The sequence below is a fragment of the Choloepus didactylus genome, chromosome 2 (assembly GCF_015220235.1).
Source record: "Choloepus didactylus isolate mChoDid1 chromosome 2, mChoDid1.pri, whole genome shotgun sequence".
NCBI lineage: Eukaryota > Metazoa > Chordata > Mammalia > Pilosa > Megalonychidae > Choloepus > Choloepus didactylus.
In genome coordinates, this window is record NC_051308.1 from 112,228,953 (window position 1) to 112,250,338 (window position 21,386).

Here is a 21,386-nt window from a genome sequence, read left to right on the forward strand (position 1 = left end):
AGCCTTGCAGTCCTTCAAAGGAACGTCACACTCTTTTTCTCTTTCCTTGACTACCAACGTGGAATCTGGGGTAGCAAGGCTCTGTATCTGGGGGTTCATTTCCCCCTTGAAGATGGTTGCTTTAGAGATGGTACCTCCATGGAGTTAAGGAACTCACTGTCTACCCAGCTCTAGGCTCTGCTCAACTTTTGGAGTAAAACTGAGCATGGTGGCTACCATCTGCTCCATCTGGATGCTCTGTCCCACCCTAAGCTCTGGACGTGCCCCTCTCCCCGTTCTTTGGTATGACTGAAAGAGTCGTTGGGGTTGCCACTGGTGCTTTTCATCGTCGTTGGCTGCCCTGAGCTTCAGCCTTCCCACCCAGTTCCAGCCTCGAGGAGCTCCTGTCCAGTGGGTGAGATGGCACCAATGCAAATGGCAACCAGGAGACCCCAAGGCTCAGACAAATGCATGGGAACCTGGAGGCCCAGGCTGGGCCCCAAGGCCAGCAGGAGGTGGCTCCCACCAGAGCAGGAGGGAAACTCATGCCGGACGAGGTCTTTTGCCTGGGGGATGAATCATACCTCAGGTGGGAGGAGGGAGGAAGGAGGAAGGTGAGGTAAGTGATACTTATTCTACGTGCCTGGAGCTGTGTTAGGCGCTTCACATGCCTTCACTCACTTGCTCCTCCCAAAGCCATGTTGGGTGGACACATATGAAGAGGTGCTCGGGTAGGTGACAGGATTCCAGTGGACGGCTGTGGTACTGAGGACCGCCTGTCAGGATACAGGTCCCCTCTAGAAGACCCCAGATGTCTCTAGTGGCCAGGCCCCCCGAAGACTGCAGATGCTTAAGTCTGCGTAGGATCCACACCCTCATCTATCCTGGGTGATAGGGGCAAAAAAAAAAAAAAAAAAAGTAAATCTCCCACTTTACTGTTTTCAAGCACTTTCTCACATATTCTGAGTTGAGTCTCAGAGCAACTCAGAGCCAAGTGCTCTCCCGCAGCTTCCAGGTGTGTGGAATCTGGGGTAGCTAGTCTTGGCCAGTGCACTCTTTTTTCCCCTTCATGTGCAATGAAACTCTCCGTGTGATATTTGGGAAAGTGTCTGGACCCATTTGGTTCTAAATTCTGGGAGGGCAGCAACGCAATCACCGTCATTTGTGTTACCCTCTCCTCCTGAGCCTGGCACAGGCCCTTCACATAGTGACTTGGCTGATTGAGGAAAGACATCTTAAAAAGGTTATTAAAGAATTGATTGTATTAGGGAAAAAAGTGGAAAAAAAGTCAGAATCTGATATATGACTGTATGCATGTACCAAAAACCATTCATATAGTGTTTTTTTTTAATATGAGCATGTATGCTTTTCATATTATAAAAAATATTCTCATTTTAGGGAAAACATTACAATAACAGAGAAGGTTTGGAAGGCATAACAAATTTGGGTTTGCTACCTAGAAAAGTTACCTAGCCTCTAAACTCATTTCTTCCTCTGTCAAATGGGCATATTCATAGCACTCTACACACAGGGTTGTTTTGAGGATTGTGTAAAGCAGATTGTAAGTGCGCAATACATGTTCACTTTTTTTAAAGACTATTTTTAGGACAGTTTTAGATTTGCAGAGAAATTGGGAAGGTAATACCCATCTACCCATGTAGTCTCCTCCATCATTAGCCTCTTACATTATATAATCTGTTCATTACAATTAATGAACCAATATTGATAATTATTATTAAGTAAAGTTGATAGTTTATTCAGATTTCCTTAGTTTTTACCTAATGTCTTTTTTCTGTTCTAGGATTACATATTCACTTTTATTGTTCTTTTTATCATTATTATTTTTGTTGTAACAGACAGTGAGCAAATGCCTCTCCCCTGTCCTTCCTTTTCCGGGCAGAAACCAGCCAGGCAGTGAAACGTGTTGCCTTAGCCCTGTATTAGGGAACAGGAGACTGAGCTAGGTGGGCACAGATGGAGGGTGGGTATGTTGGTGGGTAGGGTAGGGGAATGCTTGTTGTTTCAGGCTGAGCAACGGGGTGGATATGGGGTTGGTACACTCTGAACTGCTTGTTTTGCAGTCAAGGCTGCAGGTTTGAAGCTTCTCTTGAGCAATAGAGCACTGTGCATCAATTTCCTCAAGATAAATCACAGAGAAGATTGCTTTACTCAAGGTCAAAGGTGAAGCCTGAAGTGCATTATAAAAACCTCCCTGGCCCAGTGCGCCTCACCAGTGCTGGCTTCTTGCTCCAGCTCCTTGCTCCTGTGTGCTGAGGGGTGAGTGCTCCTTCCTTGGCTGGGTCCTCAGGTGGTCCACAGGGTGGTGATTGCAGGTCTACTCTGCAGGCTGTTGGGAGCCACAGCCCACTGCTTGCCGAATACCTCTGGGCAGACTCTATTTTGGACCCAAGTAGACCAGCTCTTGTTGTGCTAGGTCCACCCAGCCATAGGACTTAGGGATAGCTAAGGTGGGGTGGGGTGTGGAGGTCTGTAAGTGATGTGTGGCCAAAGTACCATCAGCTGGGGAAAGCAAACAGCCTGGTCAGCCACAGAACATTTCCCAGATGAGCCTGAGTGAGCAATACCCTAGTAATTACCCTCCCTGGTGGATAGGGCGGCAGGGAACAGAATGGGCAACCCAAGCTGATTCTTTTAGACTTCAGATGATTTTTACATTCTTCTCTTCCCCGTCCTATCCACAAAAGAAATATTCACCATGGTTCTAACACAGAGTAGAGAGACCACAAAGCAGATCTGTGAGAAGTTATGCCCTTTTCTAAACCCTTGATTCAGAATGAGAGGTGAGCGTGGAGGGTGGAGGGTGGGGGGCGACAACTGCCTGTAGACCTCCTTTGATTCCTTGCAGATTAACTTGAGGTTGGGAAGATGACTAAGCTGGAAGATCACCTGGAGGGAATCGTCAACATCTTCCACCAGTACTCAGTGCGAGTGGGGCATTTCGACACCCTCACCAAGGGTGAGCTGAAAAAGATGATCCAAAAGGAACTTCCAAATATCATTAAGGTAGGTGGTACCCCTCTCATCTCAAGCTTGCCCCTGTCATCCTTGTCAAGCCAGAAGGGTGATGGCGGGACAAGGACTATGGGTGGGGATCCGGGGTAGCCTCAGTTTGAGCTCCCAAGGATGTTTTCCTTTGCTGTGGGGCAGGGACTCTGCCTCCTTGACTCAATAACTCATTCTGTCCTCTTAGACTGTACTCACTTCCTCTCTCTGGAATTCGTTTCCTCATATGTAAAGTGGAGAGAGGGAGGGGTGGGGCTGAACTAGTTGAGCTCCAGAGTACCTTCGAGGTCAAACTTGGTGTAATTCCAGGATGGTTCATGACAGTTGCTTCTCTCCTTCCACTGTTTTGCCACGTTGGTGTCTCCCTCACAGTTTTTGGCTAATGAGTTAATGTCCGTGGCCTCCCTAAGTTGAACTCTGAGGGTTGGGAGGCTTGTTGAAAGGAGGAGAAGGATTTTGTTTGGAGGTTCTGAATGTACACTCTCTGCTGTCCCTTTTTTCTAGAATACCAAAGATCAAGCTACCATTGACAAAATCTTCCAAGATCTGGATACTGATCAAGATGGACAGATCACATTTAATGAAATCCTGCCCCTGCTAGTTTCTATGCTGATGACTGTACATAAAATTACCCACCAAGAGTAGAACACTGTCTGAGGACTTGTCTTCAGGAATGTCCCCAAATGTCCCCTCCTTCCCCTCACCAAAGCCCAGACTTGCCTGAGGGAAGTGAGAGGTAATAAACATTATTTTTCAAAAGTTCTTAACAGCATCTGTGTACTTTTTTTTCTCTCCATGCCCATGGTCCCTAATCTTGATCTTGCTGCTGTTCTGACATCCTCATTTAGATCCTTTAGACTCCCTTCTCCATTCGTTCATGTGTTCATCACGTATTTACGGACATCCACTATTTGTCAATTCATCCATTCATTTAACAAATATCCACTGAACACCTTTGATAGCCAGAGACCAAAGAGACAAAGTCCTTGCCTCTGGAAGCTTGAGTTTTTTGGGGGGATGGGGTGGGAGATAGAAAATAAATAAACACCTAGACAAACAAAAATATGGGTCCTATAATACTCTGGTAGGTAACAATAAATGATATGAAGAAAACGAAAGTTGTGAAGTAGGGTTGGGGCACAAGAGATGGAAGAGGAGACGCTGGTTTAGATGGGATGGTTAGAGAACACATTTGAGCAGAAACCTGAAAGAAATAAAGAGAGTAGCCTGTAGATATCTGGGGGCCAAGTCTTCCAGGCAGCGGGAGTCTAATCCCCTGAGGTAGGGGCCTGCGTGACTTGCGTAAAGAGCAGCACAAAAGCCAGCGCACCTGGGATGGAGTGGCTGAGAGTGGGAGTGGTGGGAGATGTGGGCATGGGGGTACCAAGATTGGTCAGGGGATGGGGAACCCACTTGGGACTTATTCTAAGTGTGCTAGGGAGCCACTTGGAGTTTGAAGCAGGGAATGAGAGGATTAGGTTTCTGTTTCAAAAGGACCACTCTGGCTGCCTTTGTGGAGAATAGATTGAAGGGGGCAGGCAACAGTGGGAGCAAGGAAACCAGCCAAGGAAGGGTTCCCCACACAGCACTGCTCAACAGAAATAGAATGTGAACCACACATGTGATTTAATAGGTACTAGCAGCCGCCTTAAAAAAGTGAAAAGAAACGGATGAAATAAAATGTATTAAAATATTCTATTTAACCCAATATATCCCCAATATTATCATCTCTACAACATAAAAATTATTATTGAGATTTCTTGCATTCTTTTGTTGTTTCTGTTTTAAGCCTTTGAAATCCAATGTGTATTTTGTACTTAGAGCACATCTCAATTTGGACTAGCCATACTTCAAGTGCTCTGTTGTCGCATGTGGTTCATGGTGACCATATTGGCCAGTGCAACCCTAGGCCATTGCAGAGGAGATGTGTGCTGGGCTAGGGGGGTGAAGGTGGAGGTGGGAAAGGGGTCAGACTGGATAAGCTGTGTAGGTAGGAAATGAGAAATCAAGGATTGCTCCGAAGTTTTTCCTGTAAGACTTTGGGAAGAATGCCGGGGGTACAGATGTGGAAGACAAAGTCCTTGCCTTAAGAAGCTTGTACTGTGGTGGGGGAGAGCCTGAGTCCCCAGACAGTGTTCTATGAGTTATGGCAGAAGTAAGCTTGGGGCGTCATGAACAGAAGAGCAGCTCAGCTTGACAGGGTGGGGTCAGTTACGCTTCCTTGAGGAGCGGACAGTTGGTCATCATGAAATTGGGGGTAGAGTTTTGAAATGGGGACAATGATGCAGAATTTCCATGTCCGTGGGCATGGAATTGCAAAGTACACACTTTCTTTGGTTCAATCAAAGAAGTGGGAGCAGTGGCGGTTGGGAGGAAAAAGGGGAGGGAAGGCGGCCCCAGAAGAGAAGACGATTTTGTCCTGTACAATATAGAGTAAGGGCAGGGAAGCCTTCTCTGGCCTGACCCCTAGACCCCTGGTCTAGGCCAGGGTTTTTTGTTAAACGCTGCCCCAGGACCATGATGCTCCCCTTTAGTGCTCTTATCTTCTTTTGTGACTCTGAATCCATTGATGTGACTATTTGTTTCATGTCTGTTTCCTCCAGTGGACGAGGTTGCTTGAGAGCAGGTGCTTGGCACATGGTAGGTGTTTGGTAAATATTTCTTAAATGATTGAATGGATGAAAATCAATAGGGCTGTTAGTTTGAGTCCCTATAAATGGTCCCAGAGGAAAACAGGAAGGTGCGTGGCCTCAGGGGGCAAGAATAATCTCTCAAAGGGACAGGAATTGGGGTCATTGTTCCTTGGCGTGAAGTGCAAATTCAATCTGAGTCAGCCTCCTTGCCCTCCAAGCTCTCTGTTCATTGCTGAGTCAAGTCCAGGATGGATGTGGTGAAATCTGATGCAAATCACCCCCCTCCCCTTGGGGATCACAGTCAGTTCAGTCGGGATGTCAGGACACCCACAGAAGTTGCAGCCAGAGCAATGCCTTGGACTCTGGCAGACCCAATAGCTGCCCCCTCTGGCTTCTCTCTTTAGCAGTAGGAACATACCTGAAAAGCGGTGTTTTAGAAGGAATTTAAGAAAGATTAGATAACTTACTGGAGCTCAGGTATGAAAAGTATAAGTAAAAGTGAGAAGAGCTTTTTGGGGGAGTGGGTAGATGGCTTTGACTTTTGGCTTATTCAGTGTGAATCCCGGTGGGGATGATGGGTAGGCAGCTGGGATTAAGGACTGGGGCCAGTAAGTGACAAGTCCTGACTACAGAGGCCTGGGGGTGGAGGTTTGCTGACCCCGCCACCAGAGGAAACTACTGTATCTGTGAGATATGGTTCTGAGTGGAGCAAAGTTGAGACAGCAGGGAAGGTGCAAAGTGTGGGAAGAGGTAGCAGTCTGTGGTGAAACCACTCCTGGGGATAGGACAGGGTGGAGAAGCTGAAGACGGGGGTGAAGTAGGACTGGTTACAGCAGAAGGAATCTAGGACCAGAGAAGGGGATCTTGGAATGGCCCAAGCTGGGGAGGTTTCGGTGATGGTTAGGTTTATATGTGAAGTTGGCTAGGCTATAGTACCCCATCATTTAATCAAATACTAATCTAGGTGTTGCTGTGAAGATATTTTGTAGATGGTTCAACATCTACAATCTTTTGACTGTAAGTAAAGGAGATTGCTCTTGGTGACGTGGGTGGTCTGCATCCAATCAGCTGCATGCCTTAAGAGCAGAAAGTGAGGTTTTCTTGATAAGAAGAAATTCTTCCTCAAGACGGCAGCATCCAATCCTGCCGCAGTTTCCAGGCTGTTGGCCTGCCTTACAGATTTCAGATTTGTCAGCTGCCATGATGGTGTGAGCCAATTCCTTAAAATGAGTCTCATAAAATAAAATAAAATAAATATATATATGCATTTCCTATTAGTTCTGTTCCTCTGGAGAACACTGCTTGGTACTGCTTCCATCACCAAATCTGGATGGGAGATGGAAGCATCCAGAGGAAGCCTGCTTACTTACCGAATGACCTCTGACAAGCCTCCTCACCTCTCTGGGCCTCTGCTTCCTCTCTTTTATAGTGGGGCTGAAGATGAGGTGACTGTTCAGGCATCACCCAGTTTTAATGTTCTGAGATACCTGGATTGGATGGAGGGAAATTTACAGCAGGATCCTGAAGGACAGTATCACTGGATGGTAAGGTGGGAAAGAGGATGTTTTGGGCATAGAAAAGGGTAGTGGTCAATAATACGAAAATTGAAGTTTTACTTCTGGGTTCAAATCTTATTGTTACCACTTACCACTTGGGAGACCTTGAATAAGTTACTTCAAATTTCTAAACCGCAGTTTCCTCATCCATAAAATGGGGATGACAGTAGCACCTCTATCCCAGAGTTGTGAGGATTAGATAAGCTAGTAGCACATATCAAGCACTTAGCAAGTGCCTGATGCAGAGTAGGCACTCAATAGGTAACAGTAAAATATTAATTTATACAACAGTGATGGTTGTAGCTGATCCACTTTCTGCTGCAGCCACAATAACAATGATTGAGGCCAGTTTTGGGTGCAGCTTGGATAAAGTTGACCAGTACTAGACAAGTAACCAAGGTCAGTTGGACAATGTCTTTCTTTAAAGGCCTTTAAACTAGACTGAGCTTGTCATTCTGCAAACTGGGCTCTCACTTAATGCACTCACATATCTCTGGTACCACTTTTGATATTCATAGTAGTATCAAAATCTGTCTAACAAACAAACAACCAGCCAACACTACCACCACCCAAATCCAGCATATTTGCCAATGTGAAAGCATTCCCCAGCCATGATTTTGTCTCAAGATAGCCAATCAAACCACAAACCGAACCTACAGCATATTTTGAAAAATTTTAAGGGTCACCAAACTTGATGAAATTCCATCAATCAACCTAAGGACAATGAAAAGAGCCCTGAACTTGAAATCAAATGAGCTGGGTTAAACTGCTTCTTGGCTCCGTGAATCTGAGCAAGTGACTTCCCTTCTCTGGGTGTCAGTCTTTTCATCTGTAAAATGAAATATTTGGACTAGGTGATCTTGAATCCCTTCATGAAAATGCACAGACAAGATTCCAGGACTATGACACATATCACGAGACAAGCAAATGAACATGAGGAGTGTTAGAACCACAGAATCGCAGAGATGGGACCTGTCCTCTCCAACATTTCACCGTCACCCCTGGCCACCCCCATGGACCCTATTCTCCAGCCACTCTGGAACTTTCTCCAGTTTCCACATGAACTTTTGGACTTCTTGGATTTTGCTCCTGCCATTCTCTAAAGTGCCCTTTCTTCCCTTCATTTATAATCATTTTTAAAGTGTCTACTCTTTTCCAGGCAGCAGGCCACATGGGTATTTCTCTGGCTTTAGAATGGCTCCTTATCTACCATGGCCCAACTCAAATGTCACATTCCCCAGGGACTCCAACCCCGCATGTCCCCCTGACATATTTTCCACCCTGCAGTTGAAAGTAGGCTTTAGGTCCCTTTCGATGTGGGGATTCTGTGATTCTGGGACCGACTTGCCTATGTCACACTCTCTTAGCTCCTGCTGGTACGATTGTCTGACAGCTTTCTGGGCTAGGGCATTGGTGCGTGAGAAAGGACTTCAGTGACACTCTGGGGTGCAATATGTACAATACATTGCCCTTGACATTTCAGGCAGGCTGCTGGTACACTGCAAGCCAAGCCAAGGCAAAGTTTGCATATCTGGGCTTTGAAAGTCAGATGAAGGAGCTGGATTCAACAGGATGGTGACCGGAAGCCCCTGATGCAAAGAGAATGGCTAGGACCCACCGGTTTGACTTGGCTAACACAAAGAGCCTTCACATTTAAAGGAAGGAAACTAGACTGCAAAAATCTGGAGGGGGGGAGGACCCTGACTTCCTGTGTTTCTCTGATTTCTCTCATTGCCTAATACAATTCTGGGTATGCCCTTTCAAAACTCGGAAGAAAGTTAATCTGAAGAAATGCTCCTTAGTCTTTTTTCCTTCTGCCCCTACCTCTGCCCTGACCAAGAAGATGGACAACGAAATACCTCTTCTGTGCTCCCAGGATAGCTTGGGCTTACTAACCACCTTAGCTTATCTTTTGTCCACCACATTATGTTGAAAATATCTATTTGGTGTCTGTTGTTCCTGCTAGACTAGGGGCTGCTTGAGGGAAGGGGACCTAGCACAGTATGTACCCAGAGATCAGGCTCAAAGAATTTCTGCAACAGCCTCCCAACTGGTCCCCGAACCGGTATTCTAGATCCCCTCCTCCATCTTCCACACAGCTGCCAGAATTTTCCAAACCTACCTCATATCATGATAGTCACTTACCTGATTAAAACCATCCAATAGTCTTCTAATGAATTTAGAATAAAATCTCTGTAGAGATGGCTTCTTGTCATTCAGGTCTCCTTTCTGTCATTGCCTCCTTTTTGGTGGGGTCTTGACAGGTTTCTCACCTCACCTAGCAGTCGCTCTATCACATCCTCTTCTATTTGCTTCCTAGAACTCATCACCATCTGAAATTACCTAGGTGAATTATATCTTGATTTGTTTATTGTCTGACTCTTCTGTAGATGTAAGTTCCATAGTGAGCAGGGTCTTTACATGCTTTGTTTACTCAGCACCTCTAGAAATGCCCTGAGCATTGTTGCTATTCGGTGAACACTGGTTAAATGAAAGAGTGAATGATTTGATGTTGGTTTCGTTGAACTGAGTTACTGTTGTAATTGAGGGAAATGAATAGCTGATACAATGCTAGTGAGATGTGGGTGGTGGTGGTAGCGGGAGGGGGACATGAGCATGTCACAAAGGATTTAGGACGCCTTGCTAAGGAGTGAATTCTTCTCTCCAGACCTGTGCAATATTTGAAGGTGGTTATCATGACCCCCTGCTTCTCTTTTCCAGGCACAATACCCAAAGTCTTTCAACTATTTCCCCTTCGTGATTTTCTCCTTTCATTAGTAAGAGGAGCCTTGGAAGTTGAGCATCTTCTACTTTGGGGGAAGTCATCCCTTGTTGGCTATGACTCCTAGTAACTCTTTATAGGCATTCTCCTCCCTGAAAGCACCACCAGCTATGTGGTTCTGCACCTCACCATAGGGAGCAAGAGGGTGAAAAGCAGCAAGTGAGGAAAAATCTCAGAGCAAAAATATACAAATGACAGACAGAAAAAGACAGAGGAAGATCCAAGCTGAGGTGGGGAGAGAGAGGCAAAGGAGAAGAGATGGAGAAGAATATCCTCAAACTGAGGTTGGGCTGCCTAAGGCCTCGTGCCAGAGTCCTGCTACCTCTTCTGTGCCTGCCCAAGGGGTGCCCTCCACCCACTCTTTTCTCCTCATCTTAGGTCTTGGGAACAATCTTTTTCTTGAGGTATAATCTGCATGTGACAATTCTGGGTACATGAGACAGAAAATGGGAGAGCTCATAGAGAACAGGGAAACTTGGGGTGCTCACAGAAAGAGACCAGTCACCCTCCAGTGGGGGCTCCTTTCCCTATCTTTTGCCCGTTGGAGGAGGTCTCTGAACACAGAGGATGAGGTCCAATCTGGCCAGGGAGCCTAAGGGGCCTTGGGATAGATGAATAGTTTTAGTCCTGAGCATAAAGGGGAAACAGGACTTGGGCAACCAGCTGTTTCAGTCCTGTTCTCACTTTGGTAATTGGAATGTCAAAATTGATGACACAGGAGTTTCCCAAATATAGGTTTTCAACAACTGCTGTAGGGGCTGGGGCAGGGCCTTGAGGTTGGAGTCAGGAGTTTACTTCAGAGTGGGCTTATGTCAGGGTTGTGTAAGATTGCCTCACCAGGCTGGTGAAAGCTTAGGCCTTTCTTCCTGGCAAGGTCTTGGGAAACAACACAGAACTAACTTCTTTTGTCCTATAAGGGTTGCAAGACTTGCCTTGTCTGATTGAGATGGAGCTGGGATAGCATGAGACACTGACTGAATTAATCTTTTCTGGGAAGCGCCATCTCAGGCTCTCGTTGCCCCTCCCCTAGACTACCCTGGCAGTCTCACCCCTACCTCGAATCTATCCCATAAACCACAGACAGACTTTTCTAAACTATGAATATAATTACAGCATTTCCCTCCCTAAAATCCTGACTGCTTCTGCCCTCCATTCTCCTACTGAATAAAGTGTAAGCTCCTTGGCCTAGAATCTAGCCTCTGCCCTGCTGTTCTCTGTATCTCCCACTTCTCCCCTTCATATCCCCAGTGTGCCTCACTCTTGGTCAAGCCCCACATCTGCCCACCTCTGGGCCTTTGCACACTGGGTTTCCTCTTTCTGAATCACCTCCATGTTTATTCTGGCATGCCTGCAGCTGCCAGCCTCAAGACCGCTCTGCTTTGACCCCCTCCAGGGAGACATCCTTGGCTGAAGGGCATTGTTCTCCCCTCATTGATCTTTATTCTTCTTTTGTTTTATTTTTCATATTAGAATCATTTGAGATTCTGTCTTGTCTCTATGCATGCCTAAGAGCTCCTTGATGGCAAGGTCAAGCCTTATTTGTCACTGGGTCCCTCAGAGCATTACATAGTACTGAACACACAGGAAGTCCCCAGTGTTGAGTTATTGAGTGGACAAGCAAGTAAATGGATAAATGAATTCATTTCTTCTCCAAATTCTGGAACTATCTCATAGCACCCAGGCCCCAGATGCATGTAGAGAGCTATTAAACATCTAGAGGAGTCCAGCAGCCCAGGCCACCACTGCCCTTCCCAGATCCCTTCAAGAAAGGCACCCAGACATTCAGGCTCCACTGCTAAACCCCAGGCTGGAGGGCAACTCCCCATTATGGGAACATCTGATGACAGGACCTCTCAGGTTCTTTAGTCATTGGATGCCAGGGAATTCCCCAAAGTTTGTGCTTCCTCCAAAGGCTTATTACTCATAGAAGTAGCAACCGATTCTCACCTGGAACAGAACTTACACTGAGACTGAAGCGCTGGTTCTGAAACAGAGGGGAGAAGTCTGCTTCGCTCTACTTCACAGAACCAGGCTTTTGGAATGGAAGGAATGAGATGGAAGGTGTTAAATGACCTTGGCCGACTCTGTGTAATGATCTTTAAAGAAAATCCCACAGGTCCCTATAAAAGTGGTGGCTTGTGGTCAGACTTTCCCTGGGGTCTAGAATAACCCTCCTACACTCCGGCTGAGTTAGCAGAGAGATAAGGCAAAGGGAAGGGCTCTTGGCATCTAAGGTCTGTCCTCGCTTCCACCTTGTTGCTTAGCTGCTCTACCCTCTCCTTGCTCCTACTTAGCATATAGCCGATATTCCCCCATTCCTCAAAGCCATCTCCATCCCACATGCCCATCACCCAAGCTCCTGCCATCCTCTTGAAGGACTCACTCTGCTCCAACATCCAGCCCCAGCTCCATAGGGTCCTTGGACCATCATACCTTCATTTTTTTTTTCCATCCAGAAATGCTCACTGAGACTCTGTCCCTGGGATCTTGGGATGTGGAACAAATCAGCCATAGTCCCTGTCTTCAGGAGGTCCAACATGCAGACAGCAGGTTACAATTCAGCATTTGAAGTGCAATAGTAGAAGTATGGGAGTATGATGAGTTAATGCTTAAATTGCACAGGGTTTCTATTTGGGTTGATGGTAAAGTCTTGGTAATGGATGGTGGTAATGGGAGCACAACATCATGAATATAATTAACAGCACTGAATTATACATGTGAATGTAGTTAAAAGAGGAAATTTTAGGTTGTATACATGTTACTAGAATAAAAATTTTAAAAAAACCATAGAACTGTATAACACAAACAGTGAACCCTGTTGTAAAAATGAACTAGATTTAATAGTACAATTATAAAAATGTTCTTTCATGAATTGTAATAAATGTACCACACTAATGAAAGGTATAATAATATGGTGTTATATGGAACTATGTATTTTATGCATGATTTTTTTTTAATAAATCTACAACTTCTATGATTAAAACAAAGTAAAAAAAAAAAACCCCATAGTAGAAGTATGGGAGAATTCTTTGGGGCTTGGAAGAGGAAGTCCCTACATATTTGAGAAGGAAGGATGATCGTGGCCCTGGCTCGATGTGCCAGGTACAATGTGCAGAGGTTGGACAAAGCCTGCATACAATTTAGGGAAAGTGTTTTGAGTAAGCGGATGGTTGGATGGAGGCAGCATGATAAGGGATTAGATTTATTCTATGCCCCAAAGGGGTGGGAAGGAAACTACAATCAATACCTAGAAGATGGCAGATAGATTTTGGCTCACTATAATGAAGGACTTTCTAATTTCAGTGCTAGAGGAGGAGTTCAAGCAGGGTGCGGTCAACCACTTGGCAGGGATGTTGGAGAGAATGACTCAAGCCTGGGGAGAGGGGCAGGCTGGGTTAGAACAGTAATTTTCAAACATTTTCCAAGATAGATCTATTTCTTCAAATGGAGACTTCCAGGGTGGACAGATAAAGGCAGAGCTCGTCTGACTGCTGTCCCCTACCACCTGACTTGAGACTCTATGACGATAATCCAGAAGCCTTTTATTTGCTCGGTTTAACTCCACTCTCCTGCTCCCTTCTTACCCTACACCTTCCTCTCAGAAGAAAACATGGAGCATGTAGGAAATTCTAGAACATTTCTCCATTCACTATTTGTTGAGTACGTAGCAGGTATCAGACACTATCCTAGGTGCTGAATAAAGCAGAGAACAAGATGGATCCCTGGACTTTTCCCTCATGGAGTTTACAGTGCAGGGGAGGAGGCAGAGTCATAAACAGATGTTTACGTTGTATTGTGATAGCAGTGGTGAGTGGAGGGGGCGGGGGAGCACCTGCTCTGCCCGAAGCATCTAGTCCTGGCAAAGCTAGTCATAGAACCCAGGTCTTCCGTGATGGCTAATTTTATGTGTTAATTTGGCTAGGTTATGGTATCCAGTGGTTTGGTCAAACACTGGCCTAGATGCTGCTGTGAAGGTATTTTATTGATGTGATTAGCTTCTACAATTAGTTGGTTTTAAGTAAAGGAGATTATCCTCCATAGTGTGGGTGGGCTCATTCAATCCATTGGAGATCTTAAGAGCAAAGAACTGAGGTTTCCAGAAGAAGAAATTCTGCCTTAAGACTGCACCATTTAATTGTTTCTGAGTTTCCAGCCTGCTGGCCTCCACTATGGATTTTGCACTCAAGACCGCAACATCAACCCTTACTGGAATTTCCAGCCACCCGGCCTACCCTACAGATTTTGTACTTGCCAGTCACCACAATTGTGTGAGCCAATTCCTTAAAATAAATATTTTTACACACAAACATGGACACACACATAGCCTGTTGGCTCTGTTTCTCTGGAGAACCCTGACTGAAACACCTCCAAAATCCCAGGCTGTTTGTCTTTTTTTAACCACACCAAACTGCATTCATTTGTGGATAAAATGACGAATTCCTCCTCTATGTGATGGTGGAGTTGGAAGGGCTGTCGGAAGGTGAGTGTCCCCAGGTTGCAGGTGCCCCAGTCGGGCATGGAAGGAACTGGCGATGGCCTCTACACTCTGCTACCCAAGGCCACAGTTTGGAATGTTTCCCAGGAATGCCCTCATAAGTCAAGCCTCAAAGTGAGCCCTTGAATTGCCATACCCAGGGCCTGCTTAGGTCTGCTCAGGCAGTGTGGGGACCCAGGTCCAGCCAGACAGTGCCGGAAGAGCAGAAATCTGACTCTGGTCTCTCCATCTCTTCATTCTCAGCAGTGGAGAAGGAGCTGAGGAGATCCACCCAGTGGAGAAGGCAGGATTTAAGCCCTTGTTTCTCAGTGCACTATTTCGACCAACTCTACCACTTGGATAACCATCAGTTTTTACTGTAAAAATGGGAGACTAGGTGATTGCTAATCTTCCTCGGGCTCCCTGAAATTCTTATCCCGAGTCTTCTCTCTGTTGAAAGGACAGGGGCAAGCACCCTGATTTGGCCTCTGGTGTTTGGTTGTAACCTGGGGAAGGGGCTTTATGAGGATACTCTCAGGCCAGAGAGCAGGGAGTGATGGCAGAGGAGTTATTTGGATGTCTCTTAAACGAGCAGTTGGGGCCGACTATGTTGGCAGCCAGATGTGGGGATCAGGGGGGTCAGGCCTGGCCACAGGTCTTGCAGAGGGGAACTGGCGACCTTGCTGGACTGAGCAGGAGCCTCTGGTCACCTCAGGGAGGTCAGCTTGTCCTCAAGGCTTAGAATCAGCCAAGGCCCTTAAGGATCTCCAGATCCAGAACCCAACCTTCTCCCTGTAATAAATGAGACTTTGAGCTGCAGAGCCAGGACAGGAACCTATGCTTTATGACTGACAACCGGTGCTCTTTTCACTCGACCCTCCTGCCTGGGCTGGGGGTGGGGCTAAACTCCCTGGCTCCTCCCCCCGTGAGCCCCTCCCTCCTCTCCCGCCCCCGACACCCAGGGCGGGAATGCTCGGTAGGTCCGTGGCCAACTCTTCTATTAGATCCAGAAATGAGTTTGTGAGTGAGCACCTAATTTGCCCCTGTCCCTCTGCCCGAACCCCCACTTTGAAATTCCTCTCCAGACATGGCCCCATCTAGGTCCATTTCTGGAGACTTCCTGAAGGATTAGAGTTCAATTAGAAGAAAGCTGGCTGTGTAGAGGGCAGGGTGGAGAGCGGGTCGGGGCTGGGGGGAACACGGTGGGCATGTTGAGGGGAGGGGAGACACCCCCCTCTTGCCTTCTGAGGTGACAAGGGCCAGATCAGGGGGGTCCTGGGCTTGGGTTGGGGTGGCTGGGACCTGAGGGGCGGTGGATGGGGGCCTGAAGTTGGAGGTGAGGAAATGGTTGGAGAGGCACGTTCGAGTCGCTCAGCAAAGACCCGCGTCATGGCTCTGTCTAAGTCTGTCATTACCAAATGCCGGGGCCAAGCCTCCATTCAGGGCAGGGCTGCCCAGTGCCCAGATGTGCGGGCAGGACAGGCTGGGAGGGGGCAGTGGAAGAAGCATGCAGAGCAGTGGTGTGGAGAAAGACTTTATTGTCCACCCCCCAATCCCCCAGGCACACAGAGAAAGCAACGTGGCCCAGCAGCTCCTGTGCTCTGTGGGGTGGCAGCCATCTCCCCTTTCCCCCCGGTTGGGCCCAGGGGCAGGAGTCCTCAGCCTCCCGCTCAGTGGCTGTGGCCATGGCCGTGGCCATGGCCGTGGCCATGACCGTGGCCATGACCGTGGCCATGGCCATGACCCTCACTGCCCTCTTGGCTGTGGCAGGGGCCAGTCCCCCCGAGGCCTGGCCCGTGGCTGTGGCCGGGGCCGTGGCTGTGCTTGTGCATCTCTTCGTGGGAGGCATGCACCAGCCTCGCAATCAGGATGGCATACTCCTCGTAGTTTAACTGCTTGTCCGAGTTTGTGTCCAGGTCCTCCATGATGTGGTTTATGGCTTCGTCATCCTTCTTCTGCTTCTGTGGGTAGGGAGAGATGGCCATCAGGGCAGGGTGTGACCAGAGGTGGGCACCAGGGAGCACTGTGGATGACCAGATGGAAACCTGGCCCCGTGAGGGCAACATAAAAATTAAAAACGACTGTGGACTGAGTGCCTGGCTGTAGCAGAAACTGGGCATGTGTTGGCACTTCCCAGTCTATTCTCCCTTTAGCCCTATGACCGAAGGACTGTCGTGATCTCTGTATTATAGAAGGAAGCTGAGGGCTGGTGCTTTACCCAAGGTCACACAATTAGTAAGTATGGAAATGTCATCTTATTTGGCCCTTCAAACAACTTTAACAGACAGAATTGGTAACTTTCTGGAGGAAGACTTGAGCAAACCAAGTCTTATAAAGGTTAATTAATTTTTTGTTTTTGTTTTTGTTTTCAGATTGACAAAGCATGGGAATTCAAATCAGATCTACCTTACAGCCCAGTATTGCCTGTCTTCCTCCCCTCCCCTCCCCTTCCTTTCAAGGTAACTAATTAGTGAAACTCATTTCTACCTATAAAGCAGGGAAGCATCGTAGGAAAACAAGATGGTACAGGGGCTTGGGTGGGGGCAGACAGTGGAGACAAGGTACATGAGAGGAGATGTGAGGTGAAGTAAAAAGATCCAGGTGTGGTAGAAAAGAGGTAATGTCAGAGGAACTAAATTCTAGTTCCGGCTCCTCCAGACACTGGCTGGGGTGCCCTTGCCAACTCTGTAGGTTACGGGGTGCCTAGCTGATGTCCCAGGCCCCTCCTTGCTCTGACTGCACTTCAACACGTTCTGCTTTTCTGTACCTTTGTCCTCACCAGGTCAGAGAAGTCCCAGCTCCTCCTCCTAGCCTATTCTCTGCTTCTGGCAGGGGCTGGGGTTGGGGGTGGAGTGAGTGGGGGGTCACATGGAGGAGAACCTTGCCCGGTGATAGTGAGGGACCCACACTCTCCTGGCTGAGCACTCTCTTGTCTACCCTGATCCAGCACCCTGCTTGCCTGAGAGCTGCACCCACGGGAGCTGTCAGTGTCCCTAACACCTCCAGGAATGGAACTGGCCCTAGGTGCCAGGTGTCCCATTCTTCCTAGGCCAGGCCTCTGTTTCCCCAAATTTGAAAAGGAAAGAAAAGGGCTGGTGGAAATACCCCTTCTCCTAGAACCGTCCAATCATTTGGGGAGCAGGAAAACCAAAAGACCCACTTACATTTGCTAAGTGCTTTCTATGTGCCAGCGCTGTGATGGTGCCTTCCCACTTGCTTTTTACCGACCATAGAACCTTGGCATTAGAAAAGCCCTCTCCATCTTCTACTTCAAGTTTCTGGCTGAGGCTTAGAGTCCCCTCAGCTTCCTGCCAAAGGTCATCCTCTGTTGTCACCCTCTCAACATGCAGGTCTAAGCTCAAACCTCAGCCCTGGAAAGTGGTCTTTCTGGTCTACCCTAAAGTCACCTCTGCCCCACCTGGCCCAAAGCACCCACCTAACAAAGGCCTTTTCTTCAAGACCCTAATGATTGGCATCTGGATTATCTTTGCTATTTGTTGTCAGCATCTTTGCTGTGTCTCCCCTGTTGGGGTTGGGGTTCCCTGAGGGCAGGGGGCAAGTTCTATTCTGTTCACCACCACATCTCCGTGCCGAGGACAGGGCCTTGCACGTAGCAGGATAGCAGATGTTCTGTTGGTCTCTCTTGACTTCGTTGGACTTTGAGCACCTCTAATGACAGGCCACTCACTACCTCTGGAGCCTGGGGTAAAGGAGCCACAATTTTCTCCTTGGTCACCACAGAACACCCCCCTTCAGCCCAAACTACCGGGAGGCTGAGTCACGCCTGCCAGGAGTTTAGTCCTACCTTGAGGAAGTTTGCCAGCTCTTTTTTCACCAGCTTTTTGAATTCGTTCTGGTTCAGGGTGTCTGGATTCTCCAGTCGCGCAGAGTACTGGTGGAAGACGTTGATGATGGTCTCTACGCTTTTTTCGAATGGGGACAATTCTTCAGCCATCTTCTCACACTCTGTCTGAGTAATGGAGAAGCAGGGGTTGGGGTGCTTAGAAGAAAATGCTGTCAGCTTCCTTGACTGGCTGCTGGCAAGAAGGAAGGGGAAAAACACACAAAGCACAGAGAAAGCCTGGGCTGTGATTTAACTGGGAGACAGTCCTGTCCTCACCTGTCACACATGTGACAAATGGTTTTTAGAATATCTGGAGAATGCCAAAAAGCAGACCATTTGAGGGCAGAAGGCTCTGGCAGAACATGATGTAAAGAAAATGTGAAGGAACCTTTAAAGTGGGTGGGGTCAATCAAGGAGGGCTTCCAGGAGGAGGGTTTGCAAGGAAGTTGAGTCAGGGGAGAAAAGAAAGAATCGGCAGGCAGGTCCTAGCCTGGGGAAGCTGGCAGCTCACTTACCAAAGCCGAGGAGCCAAACAGAAGGGCTTTGACAGAGCAGCGCAGGCCAGATATTTATAGGCAGTCCCTGGCTGAGATGCTCATCCCTCCTGCCGGGACGATTGCTTCACAGGTGAGCCGTGTGGTAACCCTGAGCTGGGCTGTCACTGCCAGGAAGCTGTACTGGGGGCTGGGGCGGGACAGGAAGTGTTCACATAGCTCCTTTTGCCTTTTTATGAAATTCCTAGCCCTGAGCCTGGAGCTGGTTTGGGAGGAAGTAGGTTGGTTAGTTCACTTCCGCCTCACCCAATGCCCTGTTCTGGCCAAGTGAGCGGGCAAGCAGCCAGTGTGTCTCTTCTCTGGCACCCTCACTCTGCAACTCTGCAGCTGCCCTCGTTGAGCTATTTTTTTTTTTTTTAAATTTTATTTAAACCCTACGACCCTCCCACATAACTATCGTATCTGTGAAAATAAAATCCCATGACAATAACAATCTTACGAGTAACAGAAATGGCAGTGCTGCTTTCAATTAGAGGCAAAAGCATTCCCAATTTACAGATCAAGATACTGAATATTGTAATCTGCAATAATGCATACATTTTGGAAAGATTTTAACAAACATAGTACTCAAGTTTTCCTCCACTGGGGGTTACTGTGCCTGCATCCAGGGTTACTGTAGACTTTGTGGGTCCTCATATGTGAGAAACCTATATGAAATTCCATTTAAATACATATTTCCATCATTTTATTTTCACAATATATTGAAATAATGAATAAGAGACTTTATGAATGAAATAGAAATAAATTTACTGATCTTGGTCTTCTTGTGCAGAATTCAATAACTTATAATAAATAATTATAATTTTGAACTTAAAATATACTACTAAATTAGGTATTGTAAATGAACATTTTTGCTTTAAGAAAAAATATTTAAAATTTCTCCTTCCATATTATGAAACACAGGAAAATATGTCATTGATCTCTCTAACCAACAAATTTAGCAAAGATGGTTCTTTTTTATTAAGATAAAGATTAATCTTTAATTTATTTCATGGTCAGCCTTCAGATGACATTATTTATATTTTTAAGAATAATTTAAATCTATGATTGAATAAATGTCTCTGTCCTTTAATTGCACAAATTAAATCTCCATTGAGCTTTGAGCTTTGGGGCACTGTCCCACCTGGGATAGCTGCCGGCTGGTGGGCTGAGGACTCATGGGGTGCCCCAACTCACTCTGCCTCCCCCCACGTGGGCAGCCTGCCCATTCTACTCAGCTCAGCAGGGAGGGACTGAGCCTTCCCTTCTATTTGCCTGACACTGTGATAAGTACTCTTGGGAGGGTGAGGGGTTGGCATGGGGCTCTTAAGTTTCTAGGGTGTCAGGGTAAGAAGACCCTCAAGGTGGCCAAGCCCCTTGCTTTGCAGATGAGGAAACTGACACCCAGAGAGGGACCTGATCAAGGGCACATAGCTGGTTGGAGACCCCGCAGCAGCAGCCCAGATATCCCGGTTCGTGGTTGAGGATGATTCTGATTCTACCACCGTCTTGCAGTCTGGGTGAGAACGTCTCAGGGTGAATGTGTTTCTAGCATTTCTCATCATATGCTTCTAAATCCTGCTCCCAGCATGGGGTCCACACCCTCTGGGAATGTATAAACTAATTAGAAGACAGCTAATTTCAGGCAACCCCCTGGTGGGGAAGACATGCCCCTCCTCTGCTACAAACCCCCAGCGGCTCCCATGGCCCCAACCGGAAAGCTGAGATGGCAAGCACTGTGCACACAGCCCTCCGAGAACAGGCCTGCACTGTCTGGTCAGCCTCCCTGGCCCCAACCATGGGCACACAGCTCCACCAAAATCATGGGCACACAGGGCCCACCTCCTACCATGCCACCTCCAGGCCTTTGCCCTTGGTGCTCCCAGCCGGCGTGCCCTTCCCTGACTCCCCGGGGTGAAATTCCCACATCCCTCATGCTGTCTCATGCTGCCTCATCCAGGAAGCCTGCTCTGTATTCCCTTTGGGAAACTATTGCTTCCTTTTCTGCATACCCTGGCAGTTTTTTTTTCCTATGTCACTTCTTGCTCTCAACCCTTCCTTTCCTGGGGTAAAGTTATTTACGTATTTTGCCGAAGTATAATAATTGTAGCCTCTCAAGGGAAGGTTCTAGTCAAGGCCTGGCACGTGGGACACTCCTGTTTGCTGAACGATGGTGTGTCCTTACTGCACCCCTGCCCATGGCCCCAGGAAGAATGTATGGATGACCATCCATGGGTACCTTTTCCTCACCCCTTAATCCCCCTAGTCTGTTTGCTTCCATCGAAGAAGATGTTTTTCATCTTCCACTTCTGCACGTCCTTTTACCTGGTCTTCATGAAGCTTTTCTCCACAGCCCCAGCTCCTCCTGCCCCTGCTGCCCTTGGGTGGCCTGCTGCAGCCCCTGTGTGCCACCCCTTGACCCTGGGCACGCCCTGCCTTGCTGGGATGGTATATGCAGTAGTGGCTAAGGGCTATGTGACCTCAGGCAATTTCTTATCTTCTTTGTGCTTCACTTTCTTGTCTTTAAACAGGGTAATTACAGGTCATACCTTGTCATGTTA

At 47.4% G+C, this 21,386-nt stretch overlaps 2 protein-coding genes across 3 annotated transcripts; one reads left to right on the forward strand and one right to left on the reverse strand.

The window, feature by feature from the left end:
- Positions 1 to 2,105: 2,105 nt before the first annotated feature.
- Positions 2,106 to 3,765, forward strand: S100A12 (S100 calcium binding protein A12). Of its 2 annotated transcripts, XM_037814289.1 has the most exons (3): positions 2,106 to 2,256; positions 2,846 to 3,003; positions 3,508 to 3,765. In XM_037814289.1, exons 2-3 carry the CDS (start codon positions 2,866 to 2,868, stop codon positions 3,646 to 3,648), a joined length of 279 nt encoding a protein of 92 aa, XP_037670217.1. In that variant the 5' UTR covers positions 2,106 to 2,256; positions 2,846 to 2,865; the 3' UTR covers positions 3,649 to 3,765. The 2 variants fall into 2 exon arrangements, with proteins under 2 accessions (XP_037670217.1, XP_037670227.1); XM_037814299.1 differs by lacking the exon at positions 2,106 to 2,256 and having other exon boundaries at positions 2,828 to 3,003.
- Positions 3,766 to 15,966: 12,201 nt separating this feature from the next.
- S100A9 (S100 calcium binding protein A9) lies at positions 15,967 to 18,967 on the reverse strand. Its single transcript, XM_037814313.1, has 3 exons — positions 18,808 to 18,967; positions 18,254 to 18,418; positions 15,967 to 16,409 (listed from the first exon to the last, which is right to left on the reverse strand). The coding sequence occupies exons 2-3, from the start codon at positions 18,401 to 18,403 to the stop codon at positions 16,119 to 16,121; spliced, it is 441 nt and encodes a 146-aa protein (XP_037670241.1). The 5' UTR covers positions 18,404 to 18,418; positions 18,808 to 18,967; the 3' UTR covers positions 15,967 to 16,118.
- Between the last annotated feature and the right edge of the window lie 2,419 nt (positions 18,968 to 21,386).

Excerpts from the sequence above, each read along its gene's own strand:
- S100A12 (XM_037814289.1), top strand. The coding sequence starts at position 2,866 with ATGACTAAGCTGGAAGATCACCTGGAGGGAATCGTCAACATCTTCCAC. Across the intron at positions 3,004-3,507 it reads AACTTCCAAATATCATTAAG|AATACCAAAGATCAAGCTAC; the intron begins GTAGGTGGTACC and ends CCTTTTTTCTAG.
- S100A9 (XM_037814313.1), bottom strand. The coding sequence starts at position 18,403 with ATGGCTGAAGAATTGTCCCCATTCGAAAAAAGCGTAGAGACCATCATC. Across the intron at positions 16,410-18,253 it reads AGCTGGCAAACTTCCTCAAG|AAGCAGAAGAAGGATGACGA; the intron begins GTAGGACTAAAC and ends CCCTACCCACAG.